Source organism: Cheilinus undulatus, linkage group 11 (genome assembly GCF_018320785.1).
Source record: "Cheilinus undulatus linkage group 11, ASM1832078v1, whole genome shotgun sequence".
NCBI classification, from domain to species: domain Eukaryota; kingdom Metazoa; phylum Chordata; class Actinopteri; order Labriformes; family Labridae; genus Cheilinus; species Cheilinus undulatus.
This window is the reverse complement of record NC_054875.1, coordinates 19,528,240-19,545,593: the sequence shown is the minus strand read 5'-3', so window position 1 is coordinate 19,545,593 and position 17,354 is coordinate 19,528,240. Positions and strand designations below refer to the sequence as shown.

The 17,354-nt window shown below is 39.0% G+C and overlaps 1 protein-coding gene across 3 annotated transcripts; it reads left to right on the top strand.

Annotated features, from left to right (window-relative positions):
* Positions 1-4,652: 4,652 nt before the first annotated feature.
* On the top strand, positions 4,653-16,677 carry prdm2a (PR domain containing 2, with ZNF domain a). Of its 3 annotated transcripts, XM_041799157.1 has the most exons (5): positions 4,653-4,891; positions 6,198-6,256; positions 7,473-8,975; positions 9,981-11,743; positions 14,710-16,677. In XM_041799157.1, exons 3-4 carry the CDS (start codon positions 7,541-7,543, stop codon positions 11,714-11,716), a joined length of 3,171 nt encoding a protein of 1,056 aa, XP_041655091.1. In that variant the 5' UTR covers positions 4,653-4,891; positions 6,198-6,256; positions 7,473-7,540; the 3' UTR covers positions 11,717-11,743; positions 14,710-16,677. The 3 variants fall into 3 exon arrangements, with proteins under 3 accessions (XP_041655091.1, XP_041655089.1, XP_041655090.1); XM_041799155.1 differs by having other exon boundaries at positions 7,473-11,743; XM_041799156.1 differs by lacking the exon at positions 4,653-4,891 and adding an exon at positions 4,914-5,099 and having other exon boundaries at positions 7,473-11,743.
* The last annotated feature ends 677 nt before the right edge of the window (positions 16,678-17,354 follow it).

The window sequence follows — 17,354 nt, the reverse complement described above, 5'->3', positions numbered from 1 at the left end:
GTGGAGCTGATGAACGATCAGTGTTTACTTACTTTAATTACTCGATCCAAGTGTGTCTTTAGTAAGTTTGAGTTGTGGTACGTAACTTTATTGCTGACGGAGCTGTTAGCAGACTATCAGGTCTGACCCTAATAACGGCCCCACTTCCGTTGTGTTGTGAGTTTTTATTTGCATCTGCTGCACCAAGTTGTTGTATTTTTGTGCTGTTGTGGAATCTGTTTGCCTCCATGCTGTGCTGAGTTTATGTATCCTTTCGCAGCGCTGAGTGTTTATATTCATGCGCTACATTAAGTTTTTGTATTTGTGTTTTTCTCAAATGTCGTCGTGTTTTTTCTTTTTGCAAAGCGTTTTGAATTTGCATTCGTGTGAGACTTCTCGGCCACCGTAGAAAAGGGCCTTCACCAAACTGTTGCCACAAAGTTGGGAGCATGGGATTATCTAAAATGTCTTGGTATGCTGGTAGACTTCTCGGCCACCGTACTTTTCTATTCCAACATGACTGTGCCCAAGCGCACAAAGCAGGGATTTTGAAGACATGGTTTGATGAGTTCAGTGTGGAAGAACTTGATGGGACCACACAGAGCCTTGACCTCAGCCCTATCAAGCACCTTTGGTATGAAGTGGAATGGAGATTGCGAACCAGGTCTTCTCATCCAACATGAGTGCCTGACCTCATGAATGCTCTACAGAATGAATGGGTAAAAAAATTCCCACAGAAACACTCCAATATCTTGTGGAAAGCCTTCCATGAGGAGTGGAGGCCGCAAAAGGAGGCCCAATAAGTACATGCAACAGTCCCTGCTGGTCTAATGGTGGAGTGGCCAAATACTTTTATGCATATGGTGTATTTGGGAAACAAATTAAACTCTTTAAAGAGCCATTTTTGAAACTATTAACAATTACATGTTTTCAAATATATATATACAATGTATTTAGATATATATTCACCTATATCAGGTTTCTACTGAATGTCATGTGGGAATATGGAACAGGAACAGTGCTTGTCCTTTACATAGTGTCCATGTCAACATGTTTTGTGCAGTTTGATACTGCAAAAGCTTTGGGCGACTTTTCTTTCTTTTTTTTTTTCTTTCTTCTTTTTTCTTTCTTCCAACCAACAGTGTGTTTGAGTGTAAACAGAATTTGTGTTCTACTACGTGATCATTGAAACAGTGGTGTAAACAAGCAGTGATTCTCTCAGTGCATCACATGCTGCAGTTTTAATCTCATGATCCTGACATCTACACCATCATGCTGATAGGGGCTATGCAGCAGTATGCAGCTTTACTTGCATGCAAGGAGTGCCAAATTTCCAGCCTGTGGAGCACAGGGGGTTTGTGATGTCATGAGTTAAGTGTCAACCCATAGGCCCGCTGGCTTTGAGTGTCTCAGACAGCTGGGTGGGGTTGGAGGGGAGAGGGAAGGGGGGCAGTAGGATGACAGACATAGAAAGTGGATTCATGCGTATGTGGTTGGACCGTATGGATGATTCAAGGAATAGCCAGCTTGTTTGTGTGTAACTCTTTGGCATCAAACAGTTGAAAAGTGTGAAAGGGGAGAATGATTAAGAGTGTGTTTGGTATGCAAGTGTGTGTAGAATATCTTTACATATGGCACACTACTTAATGGGGTCATGATGCATATCCTAACGTGTGTTTGGGTAGCTGTCAGAAGAGGAAGGGATTCTGGAGGGCACATGTGAGCTGAATGGACTTGGGGGGATTATTAGCATGGGTGTGGTTTGTGTTCATGCAGTGTCAGTACATAAATATACAGTACAGTAGGCTACAGTTGTGTACTTATATAAAGAATCGTCATGTTTTTGCGTGGAACAGTTTGTATTTGTGCTCCAACATGTTAGCATTTACATCTTCTCCACACAGCTGGCGTCTCATGACATGAAGCAGTATTATTTTATTTGTTCCAGTGACATGACCTGTTGTCTGATCACAGGCAAGGCTTTGTCTGTGCTGTGTGGCACACATCTTCTATAGGGGCCCATATTGTTTCATGCCAAGGCCTGCTAACAGATACACAGACACTTTGTTGACCACCTCTCCCTCTCTCCCTCTTTGTGTCTCTCCTCCTATATGTTCATGTGGAGGGTGAATGTTTCTTTGTCCATAGAGTCATTGGCACGAAGCGGCTCCCACTGCAGCAGGATACATTACCATGCATGTAATCTGGACCATGCTTCGGTCCATTTTACTTTTGCAATTACTCAGTTTCCTATTTGCATTTTAAAGTTTTCCTCTCAAACATTAATGATTTAAAAACATTTAGATGTTGTTCACAACTTATATCCCTGTTTATTGTGCTTTACTCTGAATAAAGTTACCACTTAAAAATACACATGGAAATGTTTACCACTTGTTTATCATGCTTGTTTCTGCAAATAAAATGTCACATGAATCCCATTAATGGGAAAATATTATAGTAGAGTTACTATATACATATGGCAATTCTCATTAAACTGGAAGTACTACAGTGAAAAAAAATTGCTGGAAAACAAGGAGAAATTTTTAATATTCATAAATGCATATATACTACACATCCACAACCGATCTAATGATCTGCCTCATGCAGGATCTCCTGAATTAGTATGCCTACTACAATATGACAGTCAGTGGTGTAGTGGTGTGTGCAGAAGTGGGTCTAAATTTATATACTCTTTTTTATTTAGAAGTGGGTATACTCTAAGTGGGTATACCCACTGATGTTATGGTTCTGTTTGGTTTTGTCTTGTGTTGTACTGTATTGTGTTGCACTTACTTTGTTCTGTTTGTGCTCTACTCAAAAGCTTTTCTATCTATGTTTGTTATGTACATTTCTGTTTTAAGGATCACATTGAAAACGAGATGTTGCATCTCAAGGGGTTATTCCCTATAAAGAATTTCAGACAAAAAAGGACTTCTCTCTATAAGAACTCAAAAAAGAGAGCACATTTTCTGATAAAACTGAATATGATTTGAGTTGCTTACAGCTCCAGTGAACCCTTCATATCAAATGTCAGACAGTGACTGCTTAGACATGTGTGTAACATGGCTTCCACTCGGTCAGCACCTGCTTAGACGATGATTTGACGTATGCGTCTGACCAGTGGTCCCAATTGTGAAGCACTCGTCATAATTTCACAGCTGCAATTCCCATAAACTGTGAAAGACATACTGGAGCCTCAGCCATGTCCAGAGTGACTCTATGAAAGCTATAAATAAGCCTGATCAGGGTCAGCTAGGAGCTAACTTTTATCTGTGAGAATCTTATAGTGTTGGAAATATTTGTTCCATCCATTAAATACAACACACTGTTTCTGCAGCTTTACATTAAAAGTTTGATTGGCTCAATCATACAAAGAGAGTGTGAGTAGAGAGAGGCCTGTTGTTTGTAATCTCTCATAAAGGCTCATATAACTGGCATTCAGTATGATAGTGAAACACTACTCAACCCACAGACAACATTTCAATGAGACACATACCATGCATGTGCCATGAGAACACCACCCATGTGCTGTGCAATGTCCCAGATGTACATGTGGGATCTGATGACCTCCTACAGATCCTCTCAATGAATGTTTTTTATGTTTGCATGATTCTGGAGGTGGAAATAAACACATGTGAAACCAGGGGGTAGCTTTCTATCAGTGTAGGTGTGAACTATAGGCTCCATAGTATAAGCCAGTGCCTTGTGATTCCATTGACAATTGTTGGAGATAACAGAGAACTGGTAAGGGAGGGAGTTCACATACTCCATAAATCTTCAAGCTGTCAGTATAGTCGTGCCTCTGTATTCTCAGCAGCTGTGAAACAGATCCAACAATGGGAATTCAAGATATTGACATATGGACTGGTAATACTTAGAACTGAATTTGCCAATGAACAAGCACATATTACTTTAAGGTAAACTAAATGCATGCTCATGTGTAGATTAAAACAATTACATATTATTTGGCAACCATATTGCCAAATAATTCAGTTGTTTCAGGAAAAAATAAAGAGAATGAATAAATGTTGATATTTTGCCTGGTTGTTAGTCTATAAATGTAGCTACTATACTAGTACAAGACGGCCATTTATATCACTAATAATCGTAACACTTTTATATATCACTGTTGTGAAAGGCTAAGATTAGAGTAAGCTACACACGTGCACAGCAGTTTCCATCCAACACTTAATATTGAGACTTTATTATGTTGCGCCCTCTTCAGGCAAAATTAATGCATTGCATCTTAAGGTTAGGATTCAGAATGGATGCTTTCTTAGGGGAATTTAAAGAGCCTTGACTGCATTTTCCTCTCCATTTCACTTTTATAGTATTTGCATTTAGTATATGTGAAAATGCTATGGTATTATTGAGACTTTGATGAAATTTTAGATAATCTATTTTTAAAATCGAAACCAAAATTTTGAAAATTTGCCCATACTTAAAGATAAAGGACGACACGTGTAATTCGGGGTATTACATTTATGTAACTTTCAGTTTAGCCAACCAACTTGGCAACAAGGTATGAACAATATGTGACACAAATGTGACAGTTTCTTTTAGTATTTTGTCCAGCGCTTTAACAAACCTGTTGCTCATTGGTCAAAATTTGACATCCCCGTTCTCGGACCAATCAGAACGCCAGAAACGTGTTGGTACAATAGGGAAGAAAATACACAACTGTCCATAACCCGCACAAGAGGAATATAACAGACAGTAGTTCGACAATTTATCCGGATGCAGACAGAAATATTTACGGAAAGTTTAACTCCCACCTTTACATTTACAGATGGTTCGTAATAGTCATGAAGAACATTCTAACCTAAATATAGCCAGGCTTGCTAGTTAGCATTACAGCTAGCCGTCTAATATTCACGCTTAAATGGCGATGACAGCTAATTTCTTCAACTTGGTAAGTGAAGGATTATGTAAAGACCTTGGGTGGCTATGAAGATTTGATTTGAAAGTATTTCAAGCATTTATCTAGAGGTTATTTCTGGATAATAAAGTTGTCCTTTCAGTGGACGTGCTAGCTGCCTGTAGCCAAACAGTATGTGACGACGTGTTGTGAAAGCAGCTAGCTATGGTGCAAGAACGGGGAGGGAGCGTCATCAGACCAGGTGAAGCCACTGCGTGTTAACGCACCGAAAAGCTAATTCGAGTCAGGACGATAAATACATGTTCTTATTTATGTTTTTAAAAATCTATTTCTTGTTGGACAAGTGCAAAATAAGCCTGTTGCAACTCAGAAGGGTAGACTGTAGTTAAATAAAACGAAAACGATTCATATAATTCAGCCTGTAGTTAGGCCTTTGATTAAAAGGGATTATTTCTTGTTTCTGGTGATTAAATGTGTCTGATTCGATTATATGTATAGATATGCTTCATAAATAAATAATAGTTTTAACAAAAATAGAGGAGAGAGAACCTAAACATAAGCGATAACGGTCTTTGTTTACATTTAATTTCGTATCTGCAAGTGCATGAAAATACTTGTGAATAAACATGCATGCAAGGTAAATAAATAGGCGCTATATTACAGTTACTGAGTCATACAAATGTTGATGCAGTTGTGAAGATCAGGTGGAATTAAAGCGCCAGCCGTCACACATGATGGGCCTGCCATTTTGTCCTACCAAGCCGTTTTTGCATATAATAATCCACAAACTTAATCCTTTTCAACAAGATTCCTGACTTTGTAAATTTCAAACAAGTATCCACAAAATTCCAGAGACAAAGTTGTGTGAAAAGCTAAACTGGTTTAATAATCTGTAATCAGTGTATAAGGCAGTTTAGACCAGCCATGTCATGCTGTATAAGGCAGCTGTTGTTCATGTTTCTGTAAGGTTGGCTGTGTTTGGGGAATGATTTCACCATAGATAAACAGAAATTTAAAAATGAAAAGTAAAAATAGTGAAATTTTGTGTATTTACAGTTTTACAAAGTGTTGCTTCTGGGACTTTTGTTTATTGGGCATTAAAATAACCCTGATATTCCTTAGAGACGTTAGCACCTGTTAACACAGGACTGAGGCTATGTATCAGCCAAAGCATTAAAAACAGGCTATTGCCAGCTTCTCCCACAACACAGCTGTTCACTCTGATCACTTTTGGTACAGTTGTATTCTGTAATCTAAACCAAAGTGACGCGCTTTTTAAGACATCAGTTTCATTGTTTTTTTATATTTGCTTGGTTTGTTTTCTGTCTTCTTCCAACAGAAAGAAAAGCTTCTGTGCTCAACTAAACACACCTCTACTCTGCAATGATTGTTAAAATGGTAAGACTGTGTTATTAATTTTGCATTGATGTTTGATTACAACAAATTAAATGTAGACTAGAGTTATTTTAAAACATTGTGCTTCATGTTTTTAGTAGGGCTGTAAAGATTAATCGTAGTTAATAAAGGTCCACTATTTGTGCACTAACTTTTTACAAATCATGATTAGTCTCATGCTTTATTGGCCCTTTAGAACACTTTGGTTAAAACACTGCAGTGTCTTTCTCCAGCCGCAGTGATGTAAAATCAGTCCACCATTACTCCTAAATGTCTCATTGCACTTTAAAAAAAACAGTGCTTACAGACAGCTCAGTGAACAAATTAAAAGACATCTGAACCTTGTCTTATCAAACATTAACCTTGTCACTGTTTCCTTATTTCTTTTTCAATTCATAAATAGTTCCTTTTTGTGGTAAAGGTCATAATACAATCTTTGATCTATCTATAACAGCAGGTCTGTTTCCTAACAGGAAGTCAGTTACTCTTAGTTTAATACAAATGACGCAAGAGCAGTTTTGAATGCAAAATTGTGGAATGTCAAAATGCACTTAAAAGGATGTGATTAATCACAATTAACTAAAAAAAAATCTGAGATTAATCACAATAAATCTTTTGACAGCCCTGGTTTTTACAGAACAATAATCACAATCATTAAAATGTTTACAATATTATACCAGCAGTCAATTGATAATTACTCTGCATGTCTGTTGGGAAACTGCTTAAGGTAATTGCAGTTTGCTTTTAGGCATAAGTAAATACCATACAAATGAACTGCATCACATTGATTTCAACATAAAACTGTAATACAGTTGGCAATTTTATCACCATCCAATAATTTGTGATCCATTTGCATTCAGAGGGTATTTCATGATACAATGCAATATGGTGTGGACTACGTGGCCATAATAATCACAATGCATATTAACTTCTCTTCACATTACCCCTATTCATGTTAGAAGCCTCAGTTTAAGGAATCATGAAGTGAGTTATTTTGTCCTGTGAAATCTGGGTTTGAATGGCATAAAATATCTGGTACCAAGGATTTGATGGTATGACATGAGTCAGGACAGTACCTAATTTTTAAGCATTAAAGTGTGAAGTATAAATATTTAAGTGTTGAAGTGGTTGTGATCCATGTTAGAGTCTATATGATTTATTCTATAAACTGCTGTTCATTCTCATTACTGTCTCAATATGCTTTTTATTTTTCCTTTAGGTTTGGCAGCTGTTGTAAGTCCTGTGTGACAGACCTCTTTAAGTAAACAAAATCTAACTCTGCAAAAGATGGAGGACTCACTTCAGTTGTATATCTCTGAAGTTGGAGGTCATGAGGACATGGAGGAGGGGGATAAAGAGGACATTTATCAACAGGAAACTAACATGGAACAAAATATGATAAAGTCAGTTTGTCAAGATCCGTATAAAAATCCAAATCAGGATTCTGGAAACTGGAGCTCTTATCCCTGCCAGCACTGTGAGAGACATTTTACCAGCAAACAAGGCTTGGAGCGACACATGCACATCCACATGTTGGCGGACAATGAGGCACACACAAATAAAAGCAACAGCAGCAGTGTGTCTTTAGGTTCAAATCTGGGTCAGCTGCAGCATGAGAAGATGAAGCCTTTGGATTCAGACAGCTCAGCCATGCAGCTTCAGACTGCATCTCCCCTTAGCTCTGATACTTCTGTTTTGTCACTTGGAGACCCCACTGCTCAGCCAAACAACCAGGAGGCATCGGACACGTGCTATTATGCATGTGACTTCTGTGAAAAGGTATTCACTACACATACTAATAAACAACGGCATGAGCGTAGGAACCACAAGCAGCACCTACAGCAAGAAGAAACTCACCTCTCCGAGGAGGGAAATCCCCAGAGGATATTCAGTCAAACATCTCACGATGAAACAGAGCTTGGTGATGGTTCAGCACCTGCAGCTGTTCAAAGGAATGAAGGAAAACAGTTCATGCTGGATGTTCCTAGCAATATTTCAGAGAATCTCAGCTTTTACATTGATGGAAAGATAGTATCAACAAGTACAGTCAGTACCTGTGACACAGCCGAGGTTCAACCTGGGTCCTCAACTTTAGTTCGACTGGATGCCCTAATTCTAGACTCGGCTCAAATAAGCCAAGTTTTAAATACAGACTCGGCTACAGGTAAAGAATTACCTGGTCAATTAGTGCCCAAAAGAAGAACTGCAACACCACCTCTTTTACCACAAATTAAAACAGAACTGGAGTCAGAGGTGGTTGTATCTTCATCCTCATCATCCATTGTGTCTTCTTTAATAGAGAATCTACTGCCTCAGAGTACAGAGTCCACCATTGTACAGAAGGAAAGAACGGTGTTTCTGTCACCTAAGTTGAAGCAGCTCCTGGAGAAGCAGGATGGCCTTAAACCAACACTTGCACTCATCTCAGATGGCCAGAAGCCATGTTCACCCATCTCCCTTTCTGTACTGCCTGCTGGAGGAGGGAGGTTTAAAAGACGAACTGGATCGCCACCGAGCTCCCCACAGGAAAACCCAACATATAATGAGGAAACACAGGCCCAAGATACAACAGATTGTGATACTCTGAGCACAGCACAAGCAGAGACTCCACATAGTTCACCTGAACACCAAACAGCCAATGAGAAGGAGGATGCAGCTCCATCTGTGGAGGACCAAGCAGCAAAGCCTGTCTTTTCAGAAAACTGGCCACCTATGACAGGAGGTAATTCCTGTAACCAGCGACCACTGGATCTCTCCAGCACAGTGAAAAGAAATAAAGATGTAGCTTCAGGTGATGCTGCTCTGGATTTAAGTTTGCAAAAAAAGACCCATGGTGAATGTGAATTTGCATTAGATTTAGTATCAGAGGCAGCTTTAAGAGAAGGAAAATTAAATACATGCATAATAGAGAAGGCCTTAATGAGTACTGGTGAGCAAAATGTAAGTCCAGGGAATCCTGAGCCCCCTTTAGTTGCAGATTTCACAATAGTTACAGGCCCAGACATAATGACCCCAGTGGAGCCACTCACAGACGGACTTGTTTATGGACTTGCCCTACCCCCCAACTCTCTGACTGCTTCATCCGCCTCCCTTACCCCTGTTGCCTTGCAGCCAGCCTCGCCATGCACTATAGCATTTGCTTCCCCAGCTCCACACACCCTGCTCCCTTCTGCTCCTTCATTAATCACAGTTCTGGCACCCCCACCACCTATTTCTAACCCTTCAAGCCAGTCAGTCCAGGTAATAGCCCCAAATATATCTCCTGAGCCCTTGGTAATCTGTGCAGAAAATGCATTAAATTCTTCAGAGTGTGATTTAACAACTGCATTTGCCACTACAAATTCTGCAAACCTCGTCACTCTCTCCCAGTCCCTTGACCCGACTCTCAATCTACCTGGCCATGTGTTTCTTACTGATCAAATAGCTCTCAATCCACCCATAGTTGAGTCCACCCCTGTGTCAGAGGTGCCCTTCCCTCCCACTATAACTTTAAACGACCCTCTCATCAACTCCTACAACATCACTAGCAACACTGTGCTGATAGAGTGCACAATAGCTCTGGAAAGCCCAGGAAATGTAGTCCCTCCTGCCATCACCTTACAAGAAAACTCTGCAGAGCTTCCTGCACCCTCACAGATGCTTGTTAATCACATAGAACAGCAACAGATTGTTTCAGTGCCCAACCCTCAAACTGTGGACCCAACTGTTCTTGTGTCCTCCATTGCAGAGTCAGTAACTCTATCCACGGCCGCCACGGTGACATCTGATCGTCCTCCTGCCATACTTGAAACAAATTCTAGTCCAGAGCCAGTTATTAATGAAGAGCCACCACCTGCAAAGGAAGAAGATAACGCTGCGGACAATACTGTGTCCATCCCTGAAATCCCAGTTAAAAGTCCCATTTCTTCTGAAAAAGGTAAAGAAAAGGACTCCTCAGTTGACACATCAAGTGATGAACAGCAACAGACTTTCACCAAAAATTTCATCTGCAATGTTTGCGATAAGCTTTTCCACTCAATGAAAGAACTGAGCCATCATGTCAGAGACCACGCTGATGAATGGCCCTACAAATGTGAGTTCTGCGTGCTGCTCTTTGGCAAACCTTCAGCATTGCTTGACCATCGATCAAGTCTCCACGGTGTCGGCAAGACTTATGTTTGCAGTGTGTGTACAAAAGAATTTGTCTACCTTTGCAATCTAAAACAGCATCAAGAAGAATTACATCCCGGTCAGCAATGTACATACACAGAAGAGGAAAAGGGGAAACTAAGACCTCAGAACTACAACAACTCAACAAAAGTCAACATAGAAACTGTTGAGCCTATTGTTCATGAGGATCCAGAGAAAGTGGTGAAAAAGGAAGAAGGTGAAGCAGATGTGGCTGCGGAAGAGCTGTTCACAACTATAAAAATCATGGCCTCAGATGGAGCAAAAATCAAAGGGCCTGATGTTCGTCTTGGCATAAACCAACATTACCCCAGCTTTAAGCCTCCTCCGTTTCCTTACCATAACAGATCACCAGCTGGCTCCCTGGCCTCAGCCACAAACTTTACCACCCACAACATCCCACAAACCTTTAGCACGGCTATCAGATGCACCAAGTGTGGCAAAAGCTTTGATAACATGCCAGAGCTACACAAACATATCCTTGCCTGTGCAAATGCGAGTGATAAAAAGCGATACACACCCAAAAAGAATCCCATCCCATTGCGCCATTTTGCAAAAACTCAAAATGGAATTTTGTCTACTAATGGACTAAATGCTTCAAACAGACCCAGCCAGTCTTACAGGTCCAAACCTAACCAAGAACCACCAGTAAAGATGAAGTTAAAGGTTCTAAACAAAAGGAAGAAAAAACTGGTCCAAAGGATCATGCCACAGAGGACCAAGTCCATACATAAAATGTCACATGCACAGGGGGACGAGCAGCAGGAGACCTTTGTCTGCCCACACTGTAGCAGGGAGTTCACAATGAGACGCAGCAGAACCAAACACATGGCAGTCTGCCCCAAGAAACCCAAAGAGGTGAAGAAGAGAAAAGATGGAGGAATATCTGTGACAAAAGAAAATGATGGACACCTGCATAGAGTGGTGGGAGTGAAACAACAAGCCTCACACAAGCATAAGACAAGACTTCAGACTTCTGGTCCTGCTAAAAGACCCGCCATCCTGCCTGCACAGACTGTCTTTGCAAGCAAAAGAAGCAAATTGGTTATTAAAGAGAGTGTACAGCCAAATCAGGAGACATCCACTCTAAATGAACTTCCCATTGTTCGCACTTTCAACCCTGCTATGCGTCAATACAGCAGAGTGCAGCACAGTATCAAAGGAATCCCCATTAAAATCACCATAGTGAAACCACAGCAGACTTCACCACAGAAGATGGAGCTGCCTCCAGCCCAGTGCAGAGAAGAAGCAACCGGAGTCATCATTAACAGCTCAGAGCAGAGCCCCACAGCTTAAAGACCACTGCTTACCAGGGATCATCAGGTAAATAAGTACATTTAAGATTACTTGGGAAAAAGATGAAGGGCTGTCAATGACAATATAGAACTGATAGGAAGTAAAATTAGTTTATGAAGCTGTTCATACTAGGGTTGCAACAGATTGGATTTTTCCCGATATCTGATAAGCTGACATCTACAAACTCATTCTAGCTAATGCAGATATAGAGGGTATGCACTGTTGTGCGCTGAAAGTCACTTTCAGCGCACAACACAACAGCTCAGCTAGGCTGATGGGCAAAACGCTTGAAAACAGGAGCAAAAGAGAGTAATGGCTGCTTGAATAAGGGATATTTGGACTTGTCAGAGATGCATACTGTGTTCAAAAGACATAGTGGACTGTTGACATTGATAGGTGGTTAATAATAGAGTTTCCTGACATTATATAGACCTGTTTACAAGAACACAAAACAAAGCCTGAAGCACACATCGGCCTGGCTCATCAGTGATGGATGTGAAACTGAATTAATGTCAAAGTTATGTTCATCTGAAGCTTTGGATCAGTTGTTCCTCTCTATTTCATTGATTCGTTTACATACTTTAGCTTATCTGTCTAAAACACTTTGTCATTGTTAAATCTGTTTGCAAATATTTGGGGTGTAGTTCAGAACTAGGTCAGGATCCTTTTTGATACCAGTGAAACCTTACTTTTTTTTTTTTTTTAATAATGTGACAAATTTACACAGTTCATTTTTCACCTTTTATATTATCAGGTATAAACTGCCACAGCGTCAGAATACGTTCACTTCAGGAAGCGTTCACAGAAAAAAATGGACTTTTAACAAAATAGAAATCAATATAATTTACAAAGGCTATGTAATCTGTGATAAATACAGATGGACTTGACATTATTCTGTATTTTCCTTATAAAACCAGTGGTGTTAATTGGACATCTCAGGAAGTACTTGTCTATAAATCTACTCAAGTAAAAGTAAAAGTATTTAATTCAGAGTTTACTAAGTAAACGTAGTACTGAGTACTGTGTAACAGCTTTTGATACCCAGGGAGCTTGTACAGTGAAGTTTGATCTTTCCTTAAATGGCAATAACAACAAGAGAAGCTGATGTCCAGGTTGTTAATTATAAGGTACCACTTAGTGCCTAGTGCCACGCTAGTGCCTTTAACACCTAGCGAGTTGCCGACGACGCACTGTTGAAGCACACTTTGCATGACTGTAATTGCATGACTGTTTGTGTTATCGGAAAAATTCAAACAGTTTCTGAAAGCTGAGAAACTGTGCTTCACAGCCAGCATGTGGTTATTACTGTAATTTCCCCTTTTCTCACTAAGATTGTAGCATAAAGTTCCCCCGTTTTTTGTGATTTTTCATTTTAAACTGTTAAAACAATTAAGGTTAAGGCACGCGCCATGAACGCAGGCGACCCTGCGGGCCTCTCCCCGCTCTCTTCCCTGTTTCCGACTCTATCCACTGTCCTATCAAATAAAGGCAAAAAGCCCAAAAATAAATATTTAAAAAAAACACTCTTAACATGCAGTAAAATGTGTTTTATCCATGTTAATTATTTTTCCTCCGTCGAGTTAGGATAATAAGGGTTTTCTCCATTTTTTAAACTTATTCTGCCAGGAGCTCCTCGTTTTAGCTGTCTACAGTCTCATCTACAAACCGGAAGTCCCAACATGCAGTAAAATGTAAATAACTGCCATATATTAAAAGTTCTAATTATTGTGGAAAAATGGGCAAAAGCACGTACTCACAGGACATTTTCTGGGCCTTTTATGGTTAAAATAAGAAAAGAGTCCAGACACTCAGGTGTTAAAGGGTTAACCAAAGTAAAATGCAGCAGCTATTTTGGGTTGAGATGTAGGATCATTTTCTTTCTTTGTGCTATTGGCCATCATGTGTTATGAAAGTAAAACTATTGGCCATTTTTTATTTTTGTCAGAAAATTTTGACCTCATCGTTTTGACTTTTAGTTTTAACTTTTTTTGAGCAGTTCATGCTCAAAATGTAGAGAAATGCAATACTTCTGCCAAAATAAACTTCAGTAAAAGTGATTCTAAAAAGTATTCAAAAAGTACAAGTACACAAAAAAGCTGCTCAATACATTTTTGTTGTCTAAATGTTAATAGTTTCTTTCCACCCTGATGTCTTGTCACCTTAGATGATATTTTACTATATAGATCTGCTGGAATTTAAGGTCTGAATTTTTCTTTAAAATAAGAGGAAGGAGAATGGGGTGGGGTTTTGCTTATTTTCATCACTAACTAAATGCTTGTGGCACTTTGATAGCCCACTTTCACCTTTTGGCTTTTTTAATGTACCATTATGGCTCAAAACAGTTCTGTAAAGATATTCCATCAGCTGAGGATCTGTACTGACCGTGGTGAACATAATCAAGATGCCATTATTAAAAAGACAGCGGATATAAAGCTGTTTGCTAATTCCCCTACTGATTTCTGTCACCAGTATGAACTTTCTGCCATTTAGCGGCTGGACAGCAGAGGCTGCACAACCTGTGATGTCGCCTGCATACCCTCTATAGATACTAATATATACTATATAGAGTATATATATAGTCCAGACCTACACCCTCAATCTTTAAGACACACTTTAAGTTTAAGGAATTAAGATAAACAAAATGAAAGACATTTTTTACCACTGAATTACACACCAGTTGTTATAGAGGTTAGCTAATAGCTAGCTTGAGCTTTATTTGACTTGATTAAAATGGTTTGAAAGTAAAGCCATTATACACAGGTATCCAGTCAGTAGGTAAAATGTGTGCATGGAGGAAGTAAGTGCGTGAAGTATTATGTGTTACCATTAAAATATTTACTAGGATAAATCTGGACCTCTGGGATGTGTTTAATCTTGATGCTTATATCCTAGTACAATAAAACTGTGAAAAATGTCAGCATGGCAGCAACCAGTTTATCGTAGGTAACTAGACATTAACCAGTCAATTAAATGTTTTGTTTTATTGCTTTCAGGGCCCTGCTGTTAAGAGCTCCACCTACACTCTTGTTTCATCATGAGACTGAAGGGAAAAACTGCTGAACACACTTTGAACATTATGGACTCAAAGATTGCATCACACAGTACAATGAACAGCTGAATTGTGGACGGGTAAAACAGATGACTGAGGACATCAGAGTGAGTGGGGGACTGTTTGAATGCTTTTGTAGCAGCTAGAAGTTTTTGTAAATTTCTCCATCTTTTGAAAAACTTTCTGTCATCGGCTTGGATTTTTACCCTTTGAAGTTAATCTGACTGCGACATGTCAGAAATTGGAGAAGGAGTGGGAGGAATGGAGCTAGAAGGCTGCTCTCATTTCAAACTCGGTGTGTTATTCAGAGAGGATGGCAGGTGGCAATCATTTTCAGCATGCATTTGCACTTCTCCTTTTTTGTTGTCCGTGGCCTTTTTGCTTTGAACTCTTACTGCATGCCGTGAACGTGTATCACACCTACATTTATGAAGGATTTTTTTATAAATGCAGTCAGACCTTAAATAGTTAATTTATTGTTCATCTGTTGGCCACATTGAAATCAACAATTATAATCATCAAGATTGTCTCTGAACCCACAAGTAATGCACTCTGAAGAACAGTGTAACACTGAATATTAACCAAAGCTACCTATCAAAGCTGTTATGGATATCAGCTCTAAAAATGACTGGAAAAGAGAATTAAGTGTTGCCATTATCACAGTGAATGTAAAAATTGAAAGATTTAATGCTAAAGCCTTTGCAGATCTTAACTGTAGAAAACCTGGTTGTCATTTTAACCACAGTAGTTAGTATTTGGCTATTTATTTGATCAAAGGTTTGAGAAAAATGTGCCATGAAGTTTATACTGTATGTGTCATAAAGGGGATGTGAGGAAGAACACAGATGTTTCCCACATAGAGAACTTTTTAGTGGCCAACGATGGAAAAGTGTATTTCTTCAGACACTGGGGTAAAAAGCAAATGCAAGTGCAACCAGATGTCAGATTTTGAGTAACAGGCCTCTCAACATGTAAATCTTTGAAGATTTTTCAGTTTGATTCCTTTTAACTATAATCCCAATCACAAAATACTCTGTCAAACTCTGCACTGCCTGAATGCATCATGGCCACCTCTCAAACTGACAGAATTTAAGATTAAACTGCACTGGAAGAGTCAGCTTCAGTGCTGTTTCTGCATTTATTTTTTAATCCTGAAATATTTAAAGTTGTCCAGTTTGCTTTTGGGCTTTATTTTGCACCAGAATGCTTAACAGAAACTTGAATATTTATGTCCTTTTTCCCTAAAGCCAATAGACATCATCATTTAAGATTTATAGTCTGTTTAGATCTTTGTCATTAGTAGTGTCCAAGGATTTCATCATTACTTAGGATCCTTATAACAGATGTCAGCTGTTTATTGTGTGAGGCTTGTATAATGAATTTAAGCATGAATAAACCACAAAACATAAATATAAGATAAATTATGAAGGGTTTTTTTTGAAACTCTTTGAAATGTGTGTGGCAAGTTGTCACTGATCTAACAGAGGGAGTGTAATGCATTGTATCTGTTTAATTTAGATGTAATAATAAGCTATTGGATGTGCGGTTCAATGCTGAACAGGGTAGTTATATCAAAGTGACTGAATGAAGTATATAAATTTAAGCCAATTAATACTTGACAGTGGCCTGTATGTGAAAGAGAGAGAGAGTTATGGTACTTTACATTTCTGCCTTTGCAACTTTCCTTCATTGAGACTGATGGCAGTGTGTAGGATGTACAGGTCCTTCGAGGAGACTGTTATTTAACTGTGAAAAGTGCTTGTAGCAATTTGAGGTGTAAATGAAGTCATGTATATTTATTGATAATTTAAGATAATGTCATCAATCTCTGAACAGTTCGTCTGTATGATTTGCACTAAAGGTTTTTCAAGTGAGTATTAAAAAATTGAAAATGTTATGGTTAAATGTGAAGTTTGTGTGTAATTTTCTGTAATAAAAAATCAAATTAATTACATTATTTCTTTGTTGTTGCTTCTTTTGCAGTAAATTTGTTCTGTTAAGAATTATTACAGAATTACACAGTTCAACTCCAGGCAGGCACAGCATGTACCATAGAAGATAGTATTACAAACAACCAGGTGGTGGTGCACTTTCTCCACTTAAACCTCTGCAGAAGTGGATACAACAGAGAAGATCTCTTAATACCTTTGCCTCTCTTCTGCACTCCCACATCCATTTACAGTGACACATGTTTTATGTTGTCTCTGAAGCATCCTCTCTTCCATCAGTACTCTGACATTTTGACTCTGGATACAAAAGAGTTTTAATACTGAGGTATCAGGAGGCACTAACTTTTAACCTCTGTTCTGAGACAAGAGAATAGATTTTTTTATGAAGTAGCTTTTAGGCACAAACACCTCTTAATTTTTTTTCCCTACATAGTGAGTTCAGTCAAAGGTGCAGATAACATTACAAATGTTTGGTAAATGGGCAATCCAGAAGCCAGAAAGTGCAACTTTAAATGGTACTGTCTGTGGATAATAACGACCCTTTTATAAGATTTTTCTTTTTGTATTGAGTTTCTTGACCTTTGTAGCAGGGAGGCAGCTGCCAGTTCACATTAACAATTGTCCTATTTCCTCTTGTTAT